We start from the raw sequence: 22160 nt of genomic DNA, 5'->3' as shown, positions 1-22160 counted from the left end.
CGCACAAAATGCAGATTTGAAACATCATAAATTATGTTAAATTACGTCCATCCATTTCGCGGTTGTCTGTGTGCTGTTTCAAATGTATTTAATCTTGTGAAATACTTCCCGGAACTCGAGACTCGTGGTTTACCTTGTAGCTAGTCGGAACGTATCTGTGACCGAACCAAACATCAGTGGAGGAAACAAGTGCGCTACTGGAGATTCCAATTTGTTGCTGTAGTTTTCTGCATTTGTTCTCTTTCGTTGTGGTGATAATGTCAGACGAGGAAGAAGATTATATGTCTGATGCCTTTCTCACTAAAATGTAAGTCTGTTTTCTGTTCTTATTAAAAACCCAGAGTCAAAACCAAAACCACAACGACAGAGAAAAGGCTAACGAAATGAGTTATAAACCGAGAGAATGTATGGACTGAAAGAGGCGTAGCACCCAAAACAGTAGTCGTTTTGAATTTGTTCTATGACTGTATAGACAGTAATAAAGACTAAATTATATAAACCTGGTGGTGTGTAAATTGTTGCAAAGAAAACAATGATGTAGCTATTTGTAATGTGAAACTATAGAAGTTTGCAGTACAGCCCCTGCTAAAATGTCGTTACTGAACCCTTATGAAACTGAAATGTAATTCAAACTTGATATTTTACATTTTAAGCATAAACTCTATTATAAATGACAATAAATAAAAAGAAAGCATATACAACCAAATATGTTGAACCCGATTAATAATAAAACAAGAATACTTTTGATGTGAAATGTAAAAACCAAGCACATTCTACTATGCAAAAATAAAAGTATTCATACCGGCGCATATTGGCATAGACGCTGATGCCAATTGCTTTGTAAAATAACTATGGCTGATTTGTCATCCCAACAACTCTCCCTATGTTCCTGTGTCTGTCAGGCAAGATGTGAAACCGGGAGTCAGCATGGTGAAACGGGTAAAGGAAGCCATGAAGAGGGAGACGCAGATAAAGGAGAACAACATCAAGAACCGTCAGAAGACTTACAAGGAGCAGGAAACGGAAAGTCGGGAAGCAGCGTTGGAGAGCTCCATCAGCAACAACAACAGGGGATTTGCACTACTGCAGAAAATGGGTTACAAAGCTGGTCAAGGTCTCGGGAAGCAAGGCAAGTTTCTGCCTTTCTGATCTGCCTTAATGATCATATTTTGCATTTATGGTGGGTATTAATGTTTACAATCTGTGTTACCTCTCCAGGAGCAGGGAGGGTTGATCCTATTTCTATTAACCTGAAAACTGGTAGGCAATATCTATTTATTTAATTTTGAGTGCATTTGGCTACAACATCCAATCACTGTCTCACCATGTCTTTTCCTGTGTATCTGAATCAGACAGAGGTGGTATCGGAATGGAGGAGGTGAAGAAAAGAAAAGCAGAGGAGGAACTTGAACATTATCGACAGAAAGTGCGGGTCAAGCAGCAGAATGAGACCAAATCTCTGGAAGATTTTAGGTGAAGTCCGCAGCTGTGTGTGAGATGCACTGTGCCAAATGTATCATAGTCTCTGTGTGTTATCATAAGCTTTTTTCATTCCAGGTCGAGAGTAAGGACTGAGAGAGAAGAGCGTAAGATTGAGGGGGATCTCAGAAAGAGTCAGAGAGCCTGTGAGCAGCTCGACAGTCAGAAGGTTGGAATAATCATGTTAACAGCAGAAACTCATCCCAGTGTTCTGCAATGAGAATTAACAAAAACATTTTATAAAAATGACTCTGGATTTGAACAATATTGATATCACAAAAGAGAAAGCTAGAACTTAGTGTTTCTGCAAATTTCCTATTCCTTACAGACCATCACTGTCCCCAGAGAAGACTGGTACTGGCCAATTGCAGATGCTGATGACAAGGAAGATGCTGATGACGAGGAGGAGGAAGAGGAGGAGGAGGAGGAGGAGAAGAAGGAAGAGGAGGAGGAGATTGTGGAATTAACTGTTAGTATTCAATTTAGTTTGTTTTTAAGTTCATACTATATTTCTCCACTACCATTATATATTCTTATTAAAACAGTAACACATCCTTGCAAGTATGACATATACACATTTAATTTACATTTAATTGTTCTAGACATTAATTTGTAATTATCGTGGGGACAGTGTTGCCAGTCTTTGTATATATCTAGGAGAAGTCAGCAATAATTGACTGTGATATTAAAATATATTTAATGTGTGTCTCTGTTACAGTCTTTTGACAAACTGCAAATTTTGACTTCCTATTTGAGAGGAGTCCATTTTTACTGCATATGGTGTGGGACCACCTATAATGGTAAGAATTCTGACAACATGGCTGTAGTTGTATTGCTTTTTCAGATATACCTCTTAATATACTAATTTTTTTCCTTTTTTGCAGATGAAGATGACTTATGCTCTAATTGTCCTGGGGATACGGCAGCAGACCACGATTAATCCTGATAAAATTATGTTTCCAGTAATTCTTGGTGAAAATGCAGCTACACACCTGTGTGTAAGGGTTTGCAGGCAGCAGCTTAGCTTGAAACAGGTTCATTAGGTTATAATTAGCTGCTGATGCAGTGAATTGATCAGAATTATTTGAAGATTTATTCATCATCTTATTTTAATTTTTGTTGTCCATATATAGAATTACATCACTGTTTATGCTGTTTGTGAGTGGACATTCTCATTAGTTTTTTTGTCTAACATGATAGAAATTCATGATAGCTTTTTCCAAATATTTATTTTTTGATATGTACTGTGTTTTCAATAAATGTTTTCAGACTTCTACCGTGTCATTTTATTTACTATTTCATTTTAGCAAGTTGTACCTCAAATAACTATCTTGGTTTTTAAATGCCTCTTAACTCTGAGATAGTTGTGATGTGTCTTATAACGAGTCATAAAAAATCGTCCGCAGTCACCATTGGATTTCAACTGTATATATAGTATACTGTACATCCTGCATAATAATAAAAGTAGTTATTAGTCTTTGACAATATAAGGAAAAACTTCCAATTATAATCTAATTTTATAGTCCATTGTCCCACTGCGTCTCAAATACTGTTATGAACACAATAATGTTGTATGGCTGCTTATAAATTGAATAAACACAGAGAATCTGACATACTGTTTTCATTTCACAGGTCAATAATTGATCACCAGCTGAAAAGAATATACATAATAAAAATGTTTCAAGGTTAAAATAAATATTTGGTAGCTCATTAGCATTCACCCACTTCCATTAGGGCTGTTTTCATAATGAAATATCAATGCCCATCTTCACACATTTAGGCTGTTAATAAAGCTCTGAGTGTGATGTGAGTAGAAAATGGCAGCCATGACAATATGGTCTCTGGGGGGAGCAGCATTGTATCGTACCCAGGGCCGGGTCTAGGCAGGGGCAAGAGGGGGCCTGGCCCCCTCAAATAAATGTTGTGCCCCCTCAAACTAAATCCCAATTTATAATAATAATAATATAATAAAGCACAATGCCCCCTCAAGATTTGTGGCTGCCCCCTCATACATGCCTGTCTAGACCCGGCCCTGATCGTACCTGAGGCTTAAAGCTATTGTTTTATGAGGAAAATAAAATAAAAAATTCAATGAATAATTTCATATGCAGCCAACATTTAGGTAAACTAGTATTTGACAAATCTAACCACACACAAAAACATGTAAATAAACATGGGTTTAAATTGGTGAGGACCTCTGACTCGCTGCCTGTCTTCTACATCCTCCTGATTGGCTGGAGAAGAGATGCATGTTCATGGTCACACAAGCCTGTGTTAAAATACTAACAAATGATTCATATTTTTTATACTTATAGCGATAACTCCTGATACTTATTCGTCAAACACGATAATTATCATCCATCTGGCAAAGCTGGAGATCCTCTGACAGACAGTCGCTGTAGCAACTCAACATTGTGGAGGACATACACACTTCCAAACCATTGATTCTAAATGCATATCTTGTATTTACTTTATTCTGTAAGGTTGCTTTGGAAAACGAGGGTAGGGCCAATAGTGTGAGTAACACATCAACCAAGTCCATGTAAGACTAAAAGCCAATGGATTGTGATGTACACATTTTATTTTCTGGCAATTGGTGGAGTCATATACAAGACATTACTGTGTTTTTTTAACATTGTAGAAATTTGTGATGGAAATCTGGAAATAAAAGAGGCTGGAACCCCATATTTGTCTTTGTGTATTTAATAAGGGGCTTTCTGCAAAAAGAATTAACACAGGGGGTGACAAGGATCTCAAGAGTGAAGATGGAGAACAGTCAAATGCAAAGATCTTATATAGGAGAACAAGGCTGTTTGCCTGAGCCAGTTCAAACTGGTTCTTTAGGCGTAGTTAAGACAGGAACTAAAGCACAGGAATACATTTTTTCCATACATTTCCATTGGGATCTTTGGACAGCCAATAAGTAATGGAAAGGTCAAACAGGTATATAGAAAGGTCATACAGGTTTCAGGTCATGGAGTCTTAGACAGGTATGCAAAAAGTTACTGTTCAACTAAAAAATAGGTTTCAACCACACTTAGCTATTTTCCACGACCCCAAGTCATTATTCCAATACAAATTGTAAACATCTACAGATTTTCATCACAGTTTGATTCCATAAAGTCTCTTGGGAAAGGAGGCTTTGGTCGGGTGTACAAAGTAAGACAAATACTGTTGAACAAGAAGTATGCGGTCAAGATTGTCCGTTGTAAAAAGTAAGTTGATTATGCAACTCTACAGTGCAGTGAACATATTTGTTCAAGTAACTTTTCAGTAACTGATGCACAAGGATTGTTTTCTTTAAAAAAAAATATCAGAAAAGCTCTGCGGGAGGTGAGGGCATTATCAGACCTTCTTCACCACAACATTGTGAGGTATTATAACTGTTTAAAGTCTCATCCACTAATACATACTTTTTATTTACTAAAAAATGAATGTGTGACATTGCACCAAATGTTTTTTGTTTCCTATCAGGGAATCATCGGCAGAGTTCTTATATATTCAAATGGAGTTATGTGACTCAGAAACACTGAGACACTGGATCAAAGAGAGGAATAAAATAACTCTGTCAGACTCCAGAAGAAGACATGAGGGTCTAACCATCGCTCAAAAAATAGTCAGTGGAGTCGAGTACATTCACCTCAAAAAACTCATTCCCAGGGACCTGAAGGTCAGACAAAGTTCTTCTGTCTTTAAATGACTAGTACAGGCATTAGAGATATTGTTGTATTTTAATTTGGAAGCAAAAGAGGATTGCATTTCATCATCTTTATGTCATCGTCATTATAAGTAAATCGGCACTGTGTACCTCCTTTGTGGAGGTAATAACACATCATTGAAGGAGCTTGATGTTGATTGCTGTATTAATTGCTGCTTTTTCTTTGCAAAGGTTAGCCTGCCAACATCATGTTTGGACCGGATGGAGCAGTGAAGATTGGAGACTTTGGTCTGGTCACTGCAGATGATGTCGAAGATGAAACCCAAGGGAGAGAACTAAAGAAACAGGAACCATTTCTTACATGGCTCCAGAACAAGTGACATGGCTTCGATTTTCCTGTATTATTGGTTCAAAATGCATCCAATGCTCCCATCCTGTGCCAACTCTGGCGGACTCCAGGAACATTATACATAGGACTATTTTTGTCTATGAGGGAAAGTTACAGGGCATTACTGGCAAGGGGCTCAGTTATGATTCTGTGATTGCGCTCATTGATACACGATTGCTGGGATCGGGCTACAAGCTCTTTGTTGGCAATTTTTACACAGGTCCCACCGTTTTCCACGACCTTCTTCAGAAGAGGATCTGGACGTGTGGGACCATCCGCACAAACAGAATTGGATTCCCAAAAAGCAACGTCAGCGCTCTGGTGTCAAAGTCTCCTCGTGACAGTATACGTGGGGTCAGGAAGGACTCACTCCTCTTTGTCCAGTGGCGAGACATGAGGAATGTCTTCATGTGCTCAACACTCCACACATGAATGTTTTTTTCTTTAAAGCACACTTAAAATCCAATGTCTTTACAATGTATTGTCCGTCCATCAACATCTTAACAGATAACTGGGATTTTCAGACTTTTCCCTCCACACTGACCACCAACATATACCTGCAGTTGTGGAAACAAACGGTGTCTTGTTGAGGGTGTTTGTTTATCCTTTAAGAGAAGAAGAGCCGAACTCAGTTTGCTCAATCAAAGTATTTATTTAGGAAACAATGAACAGGTTACAGCAAAGCAATGGGCCTCCAGTACACTAGTTGTATCAGAGCGCCACAAACATCCGGTGCCTGTCTATTTTATAGCAGATCTTCGTTCCTCCTCCTCGGAAGTGCGCAGGCGTAATCCATCCTCCTGGCTATTGGAATACGGAAGTAGACAGGGAGACACTCCCAATGACGCTATAGTTGCTAGGAACCTGTTTACTTCATGAAAGGCCTTGACTCAGCAGATGCCATGACGGGCAAAAGGTGTTTACAATTGGAGAAAAGATTATTGTGTTTTCTGCTTCATCAAAACAATCCTGACTGTAAACATTCGGATCCTCGAAACCAAAGCAACGAAACAGAATTAAGTCAACAGAGTTGCTCTGTCCGACCTCCAGAACTTATCAGACAGCTGTTCGACTGACCATCATCGTGACGCACCAACATTTCTAATTTGTAGATTAAACATAAGAAGGATGAAGTTGTATGAATGCATAATATATAGCTAAAACTGTTCCTATCTTTATTAAGAGTTCTGTCAGCAAAGACTATAGTTAAAAATTTGAAATCCTAACAGTCTGCATGAAGTCACTAATCGTCGCCTTCCCAAGAGAGTCCAAGGCAAAGATAGCATCACTCACGGAATATATAAACATTAATTATTATAAAAAATTTAAAAATAATTCACATACATAAATTCAATAAAGTAAATAAAATACACTTTACAAAAATTAAACAATCTTTACATAAATTAAACAATCGAACGAACGTATTATTATTATTAAGAAAATAATACAAGACATACATAAACTCACATACCTGCAGTTGTTGAAACAAACAGTGTCTGCATGAAGCTGCTGCGTGCTCATCGCCTGTGCAATAAACATGGCGTTACTTAGCTTTCAGCTAACAGCACAATGTTAGCTAAGCATGCTAACAGCACCTACACGGGCAGCACCGCTATGCAGCAGACACACCTCTTCATCACGTGCAGGTTTACACAAATACAATATTTGGCAACACAACAAACTAACATGAAATCACTACAACAGCATTTTATCACATGTACACTAACTTCTGATGTTATTTACAACTTAAAACTAATGAAAGTCAGAAGAGAGACGAAACTGCGTAGCTTCCCGAGGGAGTCCAAGGCAAAGAGGAAGCACCCCCATGGAAGCGCGATTAATGTCATTGTCAAAGTAAAACTCCCACTCCACTTCCGTCACTTCTTGCACACTTAACATGATGTTCAACATACTCATATAGAACTACGACAAAACATAATGCTGAAAACTAAACAAGAAAGAAACAAAAATAACCTTCACACAGAAGTGACGATCCCCCCTTCAAAATAAAAGTGTCTACTTTAATGAATATTATTTTTATTTTTATTTTTTTAAGAAAATGTATTGCCTTTTTGATGGCTTCAAAATACTCAAAAACTCACCAAAGTTTCAGAAGACCATGGCATGGCGTCAAACAATTTATTACACGCCATCAAAACATGAGTTGTTGGTTGTATCTGTATAATGTCAGTGTCACTGGTCATCGTATTGATTCCTTTGATGTCTTTAAAGTTTCAAAGGTGAACAATTTATACGATCTGAAGTGAAACAATAGTGTTTTTGACCTGAACAGATGTATTAGTCTGTATGTAGGGATACAGACTAATCCCTGGTCGCCAACCGCGCTCTCCAGCAGCCGCAGCAGGTGCAGAGCTCGGCATCAGAAAACAACGCAGAGTACATAAGAGTTAACGGATGTGCAAACAGTCAGTCAAACAACACTATTTAAGAATGGCACACCCGTTACACGAGGATGAGGATTATATGTCTGATGCTCTCCTCAGTAAAATGTAAGTCTGTTTTCTGTTCTTATTAAAAACCCAGAGTCAAAACCAAAACTATAGCGACAGAGAAAAGGCTAACGAAATTAGTTAAAAACCGAGAGAACAGAGAGAATGGATGCACTGAAAGAGGTGTAGCACCCAAAACCGTTGTCTTATTGAATTTGTTCTAAATGACTATAGCCATTACTAAAGACTCGAGCATAAAAACCTGGGGATGTGTAAATTACCGCATAGAAAACAATAATGTAGATATCTGTAATGTGAAAACATAGAAGTTTGCAGTAGAGCCCCTGCTAAGATGTTGTTCTCAAACCCCTATTCTATTCTGCAAAATAAAAGTATTCATACCGGTGCATATTGGCATAGATGCTGATGCATCGAATTGCTTTGTAAAACAACTATGACTATGTTTTGTCATCCCAACAACTCTCCCTATGTTCCTATGTCTGTCAGACAAGATGTGAAACCGGGAGTCAGCATGGTGAAACGGGTAAAGGAAGCCATGAAGAGGGAGACGCAGATAAAGGAGAACAACATCAAGAACCGTCAGAAGACTTACAAGGAGCAGGAAACGGAAAGTCGGGAAGCAGCGTTGGAAAGCTCCATCAGCCACAACAACAGGGGATTTGCACTACTGCAGAAAATGGGTTACAAAGCTGGTCAAGGTCTCGGGAAGCAAGGCAAGTTTCTGCCTTTCTGATCTGCCTTATAAATCATATTTTGCATGTATTGTGGGTATTAATGTTTACAATCTGTTTTACCTCTTCAGGAGCCGGGAGGGTTGATCCTATTTCTATTAACATCAAAACTGGTAGGCAATATCTATTTATTTAATTTTGAGTGCATTTGGCTACAACATCCAATCCAGTCACTGTCTCACCATGTCCTTTCCTGTGTATCTGAATCAGACAGAGGTGGTATCGGAATGGAGGAGGTGAAGAAAAGAAAAGCAGAGGAGGAACTTGAACATTATAGACAGAAAGTGCGAGTCAAGCAACAGAATGAGACCAAATCTCTGGAAGATTTTAGGTGAAGTCCGCAGCTGTGTGTGAGATGCACTGTGCCAAATGTATCATAGTCTCTGTGTGTTATCATAAGCTTTTTTCATTCCAGGTCGAGAGTAAGGACGGAGAGGGAAGAGCGTAAGATTGAGGGGGATCTCAGAAAGAGTCAGAGAGCCTGTGAGCAGCTCGACAGTCAAAAGGTTGAAATAATCATGTCAACAGCAGAAACTCATCCCAGTGTTCTGCCATTAGAATTAACAAAAACATTTTATAAAAATGACTCTGGATTTGAACAATATTGATATCACAAAAGAGAGAGCTAGAACTCAAGTGTTTTTGCAAATTTCATTTTCCTTACAGGCCATCACTGTCCCCAGAGAAGACTGGTACTGGCCAATAGCAGATGCTGATGACAAGGAAGATGCTGATGACGAGGAGGAGGAAGAGGTGGAAGAGGAGGAGGAAGAGGAGGAGGAGGAGGAGGAGAAGAAGGAAGAAGAGGAGATTGTGGAATTAACTGTTAGTATTCAATTTAGTTTGTTTTTAAGTTCATACTATCTTTCTCCACTACCATAATATATTCATATTCTTATTAAAACAGTAACACATCCTTGCAAGTATGACATATACACATTTAATTTAATTTACATTGTATTAGACATTAATTTGTAATTATCTTGGGGACAGTGTTGCCAGTCTTTGTATATATGTCTAGTAGAAGTCAGCAACAATTGACTGTGATATTGAAATATATTTAATGTGTGTCTCTGTTACAGTCTTTTGACAAACTGCAAATTTTGACTTCCTATTTGAGGGGAGTCCATTTTTACTGCATATGGTGTGGTACCACCTATAATGGTAAGAATTCTGACAACATGGCTGTGGTTGTATTGCTTCTTCAGATATACCTCTTAATATACTCATTATTTTCCTTTTTTGCAGATGAAGAGGACCTATGCTCTAATTGTCCTGGGGATACGGCAGCAGACCACGAATAAACCTGAAAAAAATAAGTCTCCAGTAATTCTTGGTGAAAATGCAGATACAAACGTGTGTGTAAGAGATGGCAGGCAGCAGCTTAGCTTGAAACAGGCTCATTAGGTTATCAGAAGCTGCCGAGGCAGTGAAGTGATCAGAATTATTTGAAGATTTGTTCATCATCGAATTTTAAATTTGTTGTCCATTTATGGAATAACATCACTGTTTATGATGTTTGTGAGTGGACATTCTCATTAGTTTTTTTTTGTCTAACATGATAGAAATTCATGATAGCCTTTTCCCAATATTTATTTTTTGATAATATGTACTGTGTTTTCAAAAAATGTTTTCAGACATCTACCTTGTCATTTTATTTACTATTTCAATGTAACAACTTGTACCTAAAATAACTATTTTCTGTTTAAATCATTGTACCTCATTACGGAAGAGGATTAGGGCCACTGTGGAAAAAATAAGTGAGTCAGAATTCTGACTTTAAAGTCAGAATTCTGAGAAAAAAATCAGAATTCTGAGTTTAAACTCAGAACTCACTTATTTTTTCCACAGTGGCCCTAATCCTCTTCCGTACCTCATAACTCTGAGATAGTAATGATGTGTCTTATAACGAGTCTTCAAAATTATTTATACATCGTCCGCAGTCTTGTAATTGTATATACTGTATAAGTAATCAATAAAAAAAAACCCACAAAAATGACTGTCATCTCCATGTTTGTTTAATGAGTTGTTATAGTTCCGAGTTTCCTTGAAGGCACCATGTAATGCTACGTTGAAACTGGAAAACGAAAGTAAACAAGTGACGCTGGTTTCAGTGCAGACGAAGACAAGATGGTACCCGGCCTCAAATGTGCTATCCTGAGATTTTACTCTTTGCTTTAGTTTATTTTTTATAATTATTGGGAATGTAGCATGAGCGGATATCGGTAGGTTAAAATGGCAGCTGAAAACTACGTGGCTAAACTAAACGAATATGCTCAGGGACATCGCTCTGTGCTGCGATATGAGGAAGTTGGATCTGTTGGTCCTGATCACATTAAGACGTGAGTTTCAAAACAACCTGCACCTCCATGCACACACGTGCCATTTCCATAGGTCAGGGAATAACAACAGACACAGATATATTACCTCCACCTTTTATTAAGTTTCTTTTTCAATGACAGTGCATATTAATAGCAATACTGTACGAGTTGCTTAGAGTAATAGTTACGAGTAAATAATCCCCAGGTGTAAAGGTGGCAGCCTAAAATCAGATAACAAGTTCCATGCACATGTTTGTTGTTTGTAGTTTGCATTAGAAATAAAGTGTATTGTTTTTGTTGCTTTCAGGTCAGGTATATTTATCCTGCAGGAATTACTAAGTGTGTATTTTCCTGGTATCCACACCCCTTTTCAACTGTTACTGCATTTGAACCACATGTGCAACTTGTGTAACAGTCAATATAGTCCATCAAAAGTCTCTTAAAGATACATTGAGAACTATGCCTGGGCAATGTGGTCATATTGTCATATTAAGACTGATTTTTGCTCCTGAGTGAAGGTTGTTGATAAACAGAGAATGAAACAATCACTTGATAAACAGCAGATTTATTTATGTGCTGTACCTCCTCCCTGTGTTTGCAAGATGCATACACATTACATTGATACACATTGGAATTTGATTATTTTGCTATCGATGGAAATTATATTGTGATAGTTATTGAATCGGTTTATCACCCAGCCTATTGAAAACCCCTGTTGAAAATATACTAGCACATTATTTAACTTTAAAAGGCTTTAATAGATGCAAGTTTCATGAGCATCAATATTGACTAAACAGTGACTTAAGCATCAAGGTTATAATAAAAGCGATGACCAGCCCTAGTGCTGGAGGGAAAATATTTTTAAGAGTAATAAACATATTGTTCACATTCAATAAACGAATGACTTGACAGTTTATAACAGCATTTCAACCTCTCTAGTTTACTGATGAGGGCTTAGGGGTTCCAACACTGTGTCAAGCTAATAACCCCTCCTTTCATTCCAGCGCATATTGGTCAAGTTTGCAGATTCATGTCTTTGTAATGCAGCCTCCATCACACCAACATCATTGTATCATAATTTCTCCTCAGGTTCACTTTAAGAGCGATCGTGAACAACAAGGCTTTTCCCGATGGCGTGGGGCACAATAAGAAGGAGGCCAAACAGAACGCAGCTCAAAAGGCCCTGAAATGCCTGTTTGAGGAATCAGCTGATTGTGTAAGAAAAACTGCTTTATTTATCTATGTGTGAGGATTTGTATTCCATTGTATATAAGACAAGCCCATGGACCTTATGTAAAGATGGATGGCATGACATGCTTCTCAAATTCTATGATAATAATTATAATGCATTTGATTCATGGCCACCTTTCAAGACACCCGAGGATACCTGACAGATATAACAACAATCAAGAAACAGCAAACATATCAAGACATCAATAAAACAATAATAGTAAAAAAAGAATCAACAAGTCTAAAAATGTGGGTTTCAAGGCAGGATATGAAGGTGAGGAGAAGGCCAATGTCACAGATGGCTTGTGGGAGAGAGTTTCACTCAGCTGCAGAGGTGTAGGCTCAAGACCCCACAGAGCAGGGGTCTCAAACTCAAATTACCTGGGGGCCGCTGGAGGCAGTATCTGGGTGAGGCTGGGCCGCATCAGGTATTCCACAAAAAAAAAACTTTGCTAAAAAAATCCAAACTTCTCTAATGTCATTACTAACAGTTATTTAACTTCAATGGGTTCTTCTGAACATGAATAGAATATTGAAGAACACGAACGGTTCTTGTAAACATGGCTTCTCTTGCCTTCTCTTGAGCCACATTTGGCTTGAGGGATGAAGCAGTTGAGACCCTCAGTATGGCTTGAAGATGATCATCAGTAAGCCTGGACCTGTACCTGGACTTATTGAAGTTCAAGGTGGAGAAGAGCTTTTCACACAAATATGTGCTCCAAAAAAGGCACATGGTCCGCTTGAACATTCGGGAAAGCTCAAGGAAGCTGGGGTTCATTCTCACAAAAATTGCCCAAGCTTGTCTTCCTTTCCACTCACCTCCCTGAACTTGGCTTTGAGGTCAGAGTTGGACTGCAGGCCAATGAGCTCCATTTGAAGCACAGGAGGGGCATCTTGCACATCAAAGGAGAAGGGATCCGCAAAATTTTTGTAAAAGTCGCTCTGTGCTTCTTGAAGTCTGCAAATCTATGATCAAATTCCTCCTGTAGCCTCACATTTTTCTATCCATTTTTGTGCTTACTTTGTGCCGGCGTGTTGGCTTACCTGCGTTCTGGGACTTATTTGAGCAGATCCGGTACCTCTCGTATCGAAAAAAATATGAATATTAAAAAAAGTTTTTTAAGAAATGATTAAAATAAAATATAACAATATAATGTAATCACTAGAAAATTACGGAGCCCCTGTTGACATCGGTGGATGAATTACTAATTTGTGGCCACGCAATAACAAGATAATCTAATAAATTATATATAAAGTTTTCTTAACAACAGCATCACAATTTCATAAAATAATAACAAATGCAGACTTCTAAGATGAACCAAAATAACTAGCACATCGTCATGTACAGTCCGTGGCTCGGTGCGTAAATGTCACCACCAGAGGATGAGGGAATTTAAATCATTAAAATTCATCCACACATATCAGGTGTAAATAATAATGTAAAACAGCCCGGACTGTAAAATGTAGATATTAGCTCAATGACGTGTTATAAACTGCTGCGGTTTAGAATAATCTGTCTGCGTAAAGAAGCTCCAAAACCTCACAGCGCAGCGTGTGCGTAAAGGAGCCGTGGTGTCCCTTGAATTTGCCTTCAATTTAACAAATTGTGTGTGTGTGTGTTCCGTTCCGCTGGACACAGAAGTCGCCTTTGCTCAAGACGCCACTTTATTAATCACTGACATAAAGACTGATACCGTCACTGCAGTATAGCCTAAATAAGTCCCACTGCATTGTAAGTGGCATGTGTGTGCTGTTTTAAGCGGCGTTTTATGTGCGTTCCGGGACCTGTGCTCGTCGTACCTGCGCTGTGATATGTACTTAGTGTTCCGGCACCTTGTGATTTACAAATGAAGCACTGGATACATCATGACCTGCGCGAAAGAGGGCGGAAAACTATGAATTTCACCCTCCTGCACCGCACATCCAAAGCCACTCTTTTCTCTCCCGGCTCTCTCTGTCACTCACTCTCACACGTACACACACACACACGACCCCGCCCCCCATGTCACTCACTTGCATGCTGCGTTCACTGGTCAGGCACACAGTAGGAAACCAGAACATCATAACATTGTCCCACACAGCAGCTAACAGCGGAGCTGCTACAATGTTTGTGCGGGCCGCACTAACATTAAACTTTCATATTAAGGTGGGGGCCACAAAATATCGTCCCACGGGCCGCAATTGGCCCGCGGGCCGCGAGTTTGAGACCCCTGCCATAGAGGATAAGCAGACAGGAGGAGTACTGAGGAGGCTGGAGGAGGAAGCGGATACGCTTCTAATTCCACTGATATAGGCTCTAGTGTTAATTTTTCTGGTAAGTTTGGCTTTATTAGGTATTCAGTGCTATAAAATTGCAATGAAACGTCATGATTGACAGCTGAGACTGACTTGTGACCAGTCAAGAGGGTGTTTCGGCCGGACCTCAATTCTGCGTATCCATCCTGAACGCTACTGCACAGACTCTGCCTTCAAATAATGTCATTGATACTAGATGGCAGCGTTCATGTACATTTTGGCTTCATTTCTAGATAGTGGGAGTTAGTGGAGACAAAATGTTCCTGTTTATATACAGCCTATGCACTGCACATGTCCTTCATGTATATTCTTTGTTGTTTTCTCAACAGACAGAAAATGTAACAGCAGCTTCCATTTCACCAGTTCAACCGACGAGCATCATTAACAACCGTTTTGTCTGTTGGCTCAATGAATACGGTAACGGGAACAAGGTGTTGATACGGCCGGTGGAGTCAACCAGACTGGGACCAAACAATGCTTCTTAGTAAGGTTCCACGATTCATCCCTATTCATTCTTTGATCACCATTTAAGAATGCGTTAAATAAAATGTTTGTGATATGCTAGTTGCTGCAGCTTTTGGGTTGGTGAGAAGGAGTTTCCAGCGGGCTATGGTAAAACAAAGAGGGAAGCCAAGGAGGAAGCAGCGAAGCTTGCACATCACGAGATATGTGACAGTAAAACTACAGAGGTAAGAACTGACTCACTGTAGAAGACCCAGTTACAGTGTTTCGAAAGTCCAGAGGGAAGGAAGGGATTGAAATGCCTGTTCATAAATGTAAATATCTTTACACACCAAGTCTGTATTTTCATCCAAAATTGCACTTATTTCAAAATACATACGACCTCCTGCTTTGTCAGTGATGTTTACAAACAGGTTCCTCCTTCATTAAAGTCTGGCAACTGTCTGAGAAATTATTTCACTGAGATTTCTCTGTCTCCAGTTTGTACTCTGTTGCTATGATAAAGGCTGATAATATAAAGGCCTAGTCTGTGTGCCTGTGTCTTTGTGTGTAAGTGTGTGTTCTTGCTGCTGGCTGGGTTAATTTGGTTCATGGGAATTTGTTTTTTTACCTTTTTAATATACAGTCCATGTTTCTCTAGTTGTGCATCAAACTGGACCACTGACATTCAGAAATAGACTCGGAAGTGTGGGGATAATTTGGCAGCTTCTTGATCAGAAGATGAAATCCTCTTTGTTCCTGACGGCTTCTCAGGATTGAAAGGACTCAATGTTTTTCCTTTCCTTTTTTCAAGAAGAGAGAGGATCATCATCCTCGATGCTCGAAAATCCATTTTATCTCCTACTTCAGACTTAGTGTAAATACAACTGAGAGAGTGAAACATTTTATTGATCTATAGATCTTAATACTGTTGTAAATGTGTTCAAGGTTTTTTTAAATGTTGGCCAGACTCCATTCATTAAATCATAATTGAAATCACTCTTTTTATTTCCAAGACTGGAGATGAGAAATATGGTGGCACATCAAGCCAGCAAAATGAGGAATCCAAACAAGATTTGTCAGAAATCTGGTGAGAGCAAATTGTTTTGTTTCATTCTGCTTCTGTTCTGTTGTGAAACGTTTCTAATTAGTGTCCGATTGTCTTGGTATTACAGTGATAAGACCAACAGCCTCAGTGTAAAGGCAGAAGGTGGAAACTTCATTGGCATTGTCAACCAGTACTGTCAGAAAACACAGCGCTCCCACACTTACGTCTTCGAGAAAAGATGCGGTGAAGCACACAGCCCCCAGTGAGAACGCCTGAACCTCAGTAACAGGAATACACACTACACACACTATGAAATCTTAACACAACAATCTAAACATTTCCATCCTGCCTGCACAGATTCTTCTACAAGTTAGTGATCGACAACAAGGAGTACCCTGTGGGTGAGGGGAAGAATGTGAAAGAAGCCAGACAAAATGCAGCTCGGCTGGCCTGGGCTGCTCTTCAAGAGCAGACCGACTACGACAGCAAGGTTTTCATTCATTCATTCATTAGTTTTTGTAGAATATGATAGATTCTGATTTTTATTTGCCACTTACAGCATGTACTTACTTCAAGCTTGACCTTGTTAACTTACTTATTAATGTGATCTGGTGAAGTTAAAACAGTGAGGGAGTATTAGGGCCATATGAAAAAAATATATATAGAGATTTTAAAATTTAAATAATAAGAATAAAGACGTAATTGAGAATAAGGTTGATATTTGTAAAGTTATGTCCTGGGGAGGCCGGTTAAGGATTAGATTTTGGTCAAACAAACATAATACACTCAATACCTTTAATTCAATTCATACAGAGTCTTCACTACGCACAGTATGAGTCTCGACTGACATGGACATTAACTGCAACTTGATTGGACTGGTTGGCAGATGCATTCATCCGTGAGGCAATAATTCTCCTTCATAATCTTTCATCACAGACATTTTATTTTCAATATTTACATTCAGAATACTGTTTCATATACGTTTTTTAAAATATCAGACAAAAAAAACAATGAATCTGAAGTCACCGACTAAAATAGTCTGTGGTTTTGAAAAGTTTTGGAACAACTTCTAAATATAATAGATTTTCACGTTTAAGACACATTCAACAACAAGAACATTCTGCCGTGGAGTGGTGTCTGAGTACAGCCTGCTGGTGGAAGGACATGATGTATAAATTCTGCTGAGGAAATCAGAGTTGACTTCAGCATTGGCTCCAATTGCCAAAACCTTTCGAAGTTGACATGTCCATGTTACCTCTTTTTCATCCTGAGATATTTGTATTCTTTCAGTCGTGCACCCACTGCGTGTTCGTAACGGCATCAACCTGCCCACTCTTTCACTGACATTTTCCTTCTGTATTCTCACATGGTTCAATGAGACGTTTGCAGACATTTTATTAGATGTCTGGCAGGAAATGTTCGAAAATATGTCTGGAACATCTGACTCAGAAGTTTGCGTTCTCACCTACAGCCACTTAGGGAAAGTAGCAAAGCAGCTGAAAGTACCAAAGCATTCAATTTCACACTAATGTGTACCGTGTCACAGCCAAATACTTCCTCCTTTGTCCTCTCAGGTAACTGAGTCTGAGGCCAGTCTGCCCACACTGTCAAACTCACCGTAAGGCTCTGAACCAGAGTACAACAGATGGCAATGTTTAATGTTAAGATTATTGTAATGATGTGTCTTTATGTTCTCCCCAAGCAGTGATGCACAGTCAAAACGAATCCAGACAGCTAAAAGTGACTCAGGGGTTTTCAGCAATTCACCGACACCTCCCAAAGATCAGGTCTGTCATTTCCTGTGTAATCCTCTAATCCTGAAATTTGTGACTAACAGGCTTTTGAAGAAATTCCAGTTTCCTGAGGTGGTTTAATTCACTGTTCAAGTCGAATCAGTTTTACTTAACTTGCCTTGACTATTCCAGTGTCAGAATGTGATTAATAGATTACAATCAGAAATCCATAAGAGTTAAACAGGTATTTGCATAACTGATAATAGTTTATCACTTCCTATTTCAAAGGATCAAAGTCCCAAAGTGAAGCCCAAAATAAGGTAAGCCGTCCCCTGCAAAGCTGCAATACAAACTTTAATTATTTAAAAGTTATTCAGTGTAGATCCTGGGAAGGGTCAGGGAGCTACTTGCCCTGAAGTGGCCTTGTCTAACAATAAATATGATAATTTATTGCACATTTATTTTCTACGCTTTTCTAAAGTACATGATGAACAAGCAACCATTTAAAAAAACATTAAATGATGTCTGGCTTTGCTCAAAGCTATAGAGCTAATAGTAAACAATGTGCATCTTACTGAATCAGGTTTTGTGCATGGATGTTGGACATATAATTGGCCCCTTCTGTGTAAATTGTGGCCCCTTTATGGCCCCTGAGTTAGAAAAAACCTAGATCAGCCACTGACTTCACTGCCCTGTCATTATATTTTGATGTCGTAGACTTGCAGCAAATTTCCAAAATGCGCTCAGGCACAGCAAAGAGGTAAGTAAGAAGATGCTTGTAAGGTCAGTTTATTTCGATGTTATTTGTTCAACATCTTAATCTCTATATTGTGACTATCTTATGCATCAAGGCTGTAACTAATTTCAATGGAAAGACTCCAGGGAATAGTCCGTGTAAGGAAACACCAGCCCAGTCAGTAATGTCAAGGTATGGAAAATGAAAATCATAGATTGCAATAATAATGTGTTTTCAGTATTTTTTTGTGTTTTGCCCATTTGTTACAGTTTTAACTTTTTAGCTTCAACTTTGTTCATGTTTATCTTAGATTTACAAAGGAATATGACTGCATAGTGAGTATTGGCAAAGGAGCCTTTGGTCAGGTTTTCAAGGCAAGAGAAATCCTGATTAACAAGAACTGTGCTGTAAAGATTGTCCGCTGCAAAGGGTGAGTCATTTTTTTTAATGACTTGTATTGGATTTTTATATTTAGTAAAAAATAATAGCCAGATGAAAGATGCAAAGTACAAAATAAGTTTTCATTTTTATGAACTGAGACGTGTTCTTGTTCTTCATTGGATCAGAAAATCTCTGCGAGAGGTGGCGACATTATCTGACCTCCAGCACTGCAATATTGTGCGATACTACACATGTTGGACGGAGGATTCCAGTCACCAAATGGACAGTACGTCTGACAGTAGCAGTGCTTCTCAGTAAGTCTTTTACTTTTACACTTGATGAAATCCTGATATATTTTAAAAAAAATGTGAAATTTCGAGAATATTGTTGAAATATTACGAGAATAAAGTCATAATTGAGAAGTACGTCATAATATGAAGGGAAAAAAATTTAATTTGATGAAAAACTTCATAATATTGGAGAATTAAGAAAAGAACATTTTATGAAGTAAGCATCAAGAAAATTGTGTCCACTTCTTCTGGTTATCGAACCAAGCTAATTTTTTCATGAGAAACTACAAAACCTTTTTGATTATCACACAGATGAAACCCACGGCAATCCTGGAGTTGGCTACTAAAAGTTTCTTCCACCAAAAGAGGCAATTTCTTCCAAGTCTATGCGCTTCTTTATTTATACTTGCTTTCAATGACAAACCTAAAAAAAAGCCTAAAAAATATTTCATTCTCCTAATGTTGTGACTTTTTTGTCAAAGTATTATTGCCTTTTTCTTGAAATATTACAACTATATCTTGTTCGTTATGACTTTTTTCTATTAATATTACGACTTTATTCTCAAAATCTCAGTTCCCCCCACCCCCCACCCGTTCAGTTGCCTTAATACTCTGTCATAATTTACAAACATGGTATGTTATGGAATAAAGTAACATAAGAGTACATCTAAACTTTCCAGGTCAAGTAGTAATTCATCGGTCAAGTACCTCTACATTCACATGGAGTTGTGTGACACCAAAACACTCAGACTGTGGATCGACGAGAAAGACACTCAGAATGTGAAGAAATCTTTGCGAGACTCTAAGAGGAGGGAAGAGAGTAAAACCATCGCTAAGCAAATAGTCAGTGGAGTTGATTACATTCACTCCAAGAAGTTCATCCACAGAGACCTGAAGGTGAGACGACGTGGGTAATCATCACTTGATCCATCAAGTCACTCCAGAAGCTACATCTGTGTGCGTGTTATGTCTTTCCTCTGCGTAGCCTGCCAACATCCTGTTTGGGCAGGACAGACAAGTTAAGATCGGAGACTTTGGTCTGGTCACTGCTGAGAATGACGATGATGCTGACAACCTGATCGAGAGAACGGAGTGCAAAGGAACCCCATCCTACATGGCTCCTGAGCAGGTGAGATGGTCCACATAGATATTAAATTAGGTTTCCCCAGTATTGTTCAACTATGGTGGTCAAAGGGAACATTTAACAATCAGTTCTGCTCTTTTTTTCCTTATACTGTGTTTTCATGACAGAAGAGCGGGAGCACTTATGACAGAAAAGTGGACATATTTGCTTCGGGGTTAATTTATTTTGAACTTCTTTGGAACCTGTCAGGAGAGAGGAAACTGGTGAGTTGTTCTTAGACACATTATGCTATACACTGTACAGTATGCCAGTTTCACACTTTAAAAGTTTTAAGATTACCGTACAGTTCACACTACACTTTAAAAAAGATACTTTTTTACATTTTTAGCTGCAATTTCGATTAGAAAATGAAATTTGTTTTCAGTTTTTGTTTTGTTTTGTCAAATTACAATAAACAATAAGGAAAAAAAAACATTTTATTTACTTGCCAATGATGGAAAACAGGTCAAAACCGTATAGGATATTGACAAATATTTGGAACTTTTACAAGTGGTAATGTTTCTTACCCTATAAAATTATAAAATAAAGTTGGTTTTCAGGTTAAGAAAAGGTCAGCATTTCATGCAAGTATATTATTGACAGAAACTTTTTTAAACGGAATAATATGAAGCAAGATTGAGACAGTTATCATCAGCTCTGCAGCGAAATTCACCAATGACCAATCTAGCAGAAATTTGCCACACTTCAAATCAAATAGGAACAACCCATTTGAGGGTTAAAATGTGTCTTCAGGTCTTCAGCTACTATATTGAGACATTGAGCAATAATGCACATATAAGGACCCAAAACCCAAGCAGCTAAATCAAAAACAGTCATCAATCACATTATTATTTATGTGTGTCTTCATTTTTTATCACAGAAAACAACTGTTCTTCCTTGCTTTTATTATTTTGCTGAATTTCAGATCTGGGACGATGCCCGAAACCAGAAACTTCCTCAAGGATTTTCTCAAAATTTTCTCCAAGAGGTACAGAAACTTTCTTTCATTTTACTTGATGCATGCAATAGTTTTTTCCACAGGTGGCAGCAGCTCGTGATGAAAAGCCACAGGTCAGTAGTTGAGGCTGAGGTAAAAGTGTTTGGATGGATGACGAGCCAAAAAACCCAAGTGTACTTTGATTGGTTGCCCTAGTAAATTCAACTTGGGGGACAAGTACTGATATTATGGAGAAGACAAAAGCTTTATTTATTTATTTATTTTTGTCGTTGCAGAGTCAAATTATAAAGTCAATGCTGAGTTTGAAGCCAGAGGACCGACCTGAGGCTGGTAAACTGAAGAAGGACATAGAAGAGTGCACCCATACATTCACCACACCCAAAAACATGCCTAACGAAAGTAATACTGTCTAAATAAAGGAATCAAATACTCAAACAGAAGACAAAAACATGAGTCGTCACAATCAGGAGTGTCTTTAATGAATGAACTGATGTGACGTATTTTACAGTGATTACATAGTGTGAGTGGTACACCACTGACTGGAAGGGGCCCATAATGTATTTTATTAACTGTCAATAGAATTTTAGATTAAAACGCATCATTATTGATGTTTCACAAATAATCATGGCATAGCTGTACAGTCATTTTGACAACTGCTGTTGAAATAAGTTACTCTTTGTTAGTTAAATGTGTTAAAGGGAGGTCACATGGCTGCATTTACATTCCTGACAGAACTAGATAATCTGGGTGTGTACTCTGGGTGTGGGCCTGTTGCCTGTGTTGTTGGCACAGCACTGGGCTTAAGACAATACATTTCGAAATTTCCCAACTATGATCCGACTCTGTTCTCATGTTCTTAAATGGCACTCTGTGGAAC

At 38.5% G+C, this 22160-nt stretch overlaps 4 protein-coding genes across 6 annotated transcripts; all 4 read left to right on the top strand.

Moving 5' to 3' along the window:
• The first annotated feature begins 170 nt into the window (after window positions 1-170).
• LOC133020316 (G patch domain-containing protein 11-like) lies at window positions 171-2666 on the top strand. Its single transcript, XM_061086832.1, has 8 exons — window positions 171-307; window positions 903-1129; window positions 1219-1260; window positions 1353-1473; window positions 1558-1648; window positions 1808-1948; window positions 2198-2279; window positions 2364-2666. Exons 1-8 carry the CDS (start codon window positions 258-260, stop codon window positions 2417-2419), a joined length of 810 nt encoding a protein of 269 aa, XP_060942815.1. The 5' UTR covers window positions 171-257; the 3' UTR covers window positions 2420-2666.
• A 1739-nt stretch (window positions 2667-4405) lies between these two features.
• LOC133021036 (eukaryotic translation initiation factor 2-alpha kinase-like) lies at window positions 4406-5611 on the top strand. Its single transcript, XM_061087805.1, is given in 7 exon segments — window positions 4406-4422; window positions 4575-4694; window positions 4797-4871; window positions 4954-5149; window positions 5374-5457; window positions 5460-5513; window positions 5597-5611. Coding segments are annotated over 7 exon segments (561 nt in total).
• A 2365-nt stretch (window positions 5612-7976) lies between these two features.
• Window positions 7977-10031, top strand: LOC133021034 (G patch domain-containing protein 11-like). The gene is made up of 8 exons (XM_061087804.1): window positions 7977-8035; window positions 8483-8709; window positions 8799-8840; window positions 8938-9058; window positions 9143-9233; window positions 9394-9552; window positions 9810-9891; window positions 9976-10031. The coding sequence occupies exons 1-8, from the start codon at window positions 7977-7979 to the stop codon at window positions 10029-10031; spliced, it is 837 nt and encodes a 278-aa protein (XP_060943787.1).
• A 794-nt stretch (window positions 10032-10825) lies between these two features.
• On the top strand, window positions 10826-22118 carry LOC133020312 (interferon-induced, double-stranded RNA-activated protein kinase-like). Of its 3 annotated transcripts, none has more exons than XM_061086827.1 (19): window positions 10826-11069; window positions 12138-12264; window positions 14903-15057; window positions 15139-15262; window positions 16031-16104; window positions 16190-16324; window positions 16420-16552; window positions 17637-17680; window positions 17768-17849; window positions 18084-18115; window positions 18513-18555; window positions 18647-18723; window positions 18842-18961; window positions 19098-19226; window positions 19883-20099; window positions 20188-20331; window positions 20454-20549; window positions 21251-21313; window positions 21559-22118. In XM_061086827.1, exons 1-19 carry the CDS (start codon window positions 10963-10965, stop codon window positions 21694-21696), a joined length of 2040 nt encoding a protein of 679 aa, XP_060942810.1. In that variant the 5' UTR covers window positions 10826-10962; the 3' UTR covers window positions 21697-22118. The 3 variants fall into 3 exon arrangements, with proteins under 3 accessions (XP_060942810.1, XP_060942809.1, XP_060942808.1); XM_061086826.1 differs by having other exon boundaries at window positions 17765-17849; window positions 20457-20549; XM_061086825.1 differs by having other exon boundaries at window positions 17765-17849.
• Window positions 22119-22160: the final 42 nt, after the last annotated feature.

The sequence above is a fragment of the Limanda limanda genome, chromosome 15 (assembly GCF_963576545.1).
Source record: "Limanda limanda chromosome 15, fLimLim1.1, whole genome shotgun sequence".
Taxonomy (NCBI): domain Eukaryota; kingdom Metazoa; phylum Chordata; class Actinopteri; order Pleuronectiformes; family Pleuronectidae; genus Limanda; species Limanda limanda.
This window is presented reverse-complemented; position numbering and strand designations above follow the sequence as displayed.

What these genes read in the sequence shown, in the direction of transcription:
- LOC133020316 (XM_061086832.1), top strand. Translation starts at nt 258, where the DNA reads ATGTCAGACGAGGAAGAAGATTATATGTCTGATGCCTTTCTCACTAAA. An exon ending in AAATCTCTGGAAGATTTTAG is followed by an intron (nt 1,474 to 1,557) that starts GTGAAGTCCGCA and finishes TTTTCATTCCAG; the next exon opens with GTCGAGAGTAAGGACTGAGA. An exon ending in AGCAGCTCGACAGTCAGAAG is followed by an intron (nt 1,649 to 1,807) that starts GTTGGAATAATC and finishes TATTCCTTACAG; the next exon opens with ACCATCACTGTCCCCAGAGA.
- LOC133021034 (XM_061087804.1), top strand. Translation starts at nt 7,977, where the DNA reads ATGGCACACCCGTTACACGAGGATGAGGATTATATGTCTGATGCTCTC. An exon ending in GATGCTCTCCTCAGTAAAAT is followed by an intron (nt 8,036 to 8,482) that starts GTAAGTCTGTTT and finishes TATGTCTGTCAG; the next exon opens with ACAAGATGTGAAACCGGGAG. An exon ending in TTCTATTAACATCAAAACTG is followed by an intron (nt 8,841 to 8,937) that starts GTAGGCAATATC and finishes TATCTGAATCAG; the next exon opens with ACAGAGGTGGTATCGGAATG.
- LOC133020312 (XM_061086825.1), top strand. Translation starts at nt 10,963, where the DNA reads ATGGCAGCTGAAAACTACGTGGCTAAACTAAACGAATATGCTCAGGGA. An exon ending in AAAGTGAAGCCCAAAATAAG is followed by an intron (nt 18,116 to 18,512) that starts GTAAGCCGTCCC and finishes TTGATGTCGTAG; the next exon opens with ACTTGCAGCAAATTTCCAAA. An exon ending in GCCCAGTCAGTAATGTCAAG is followed by an intron (nt 18,724 to 18,841) that starts GTATGGAAAATG and finishes TGTTTATCTTAG; the next exon opens with ATTTACAAAGGAATATGACT.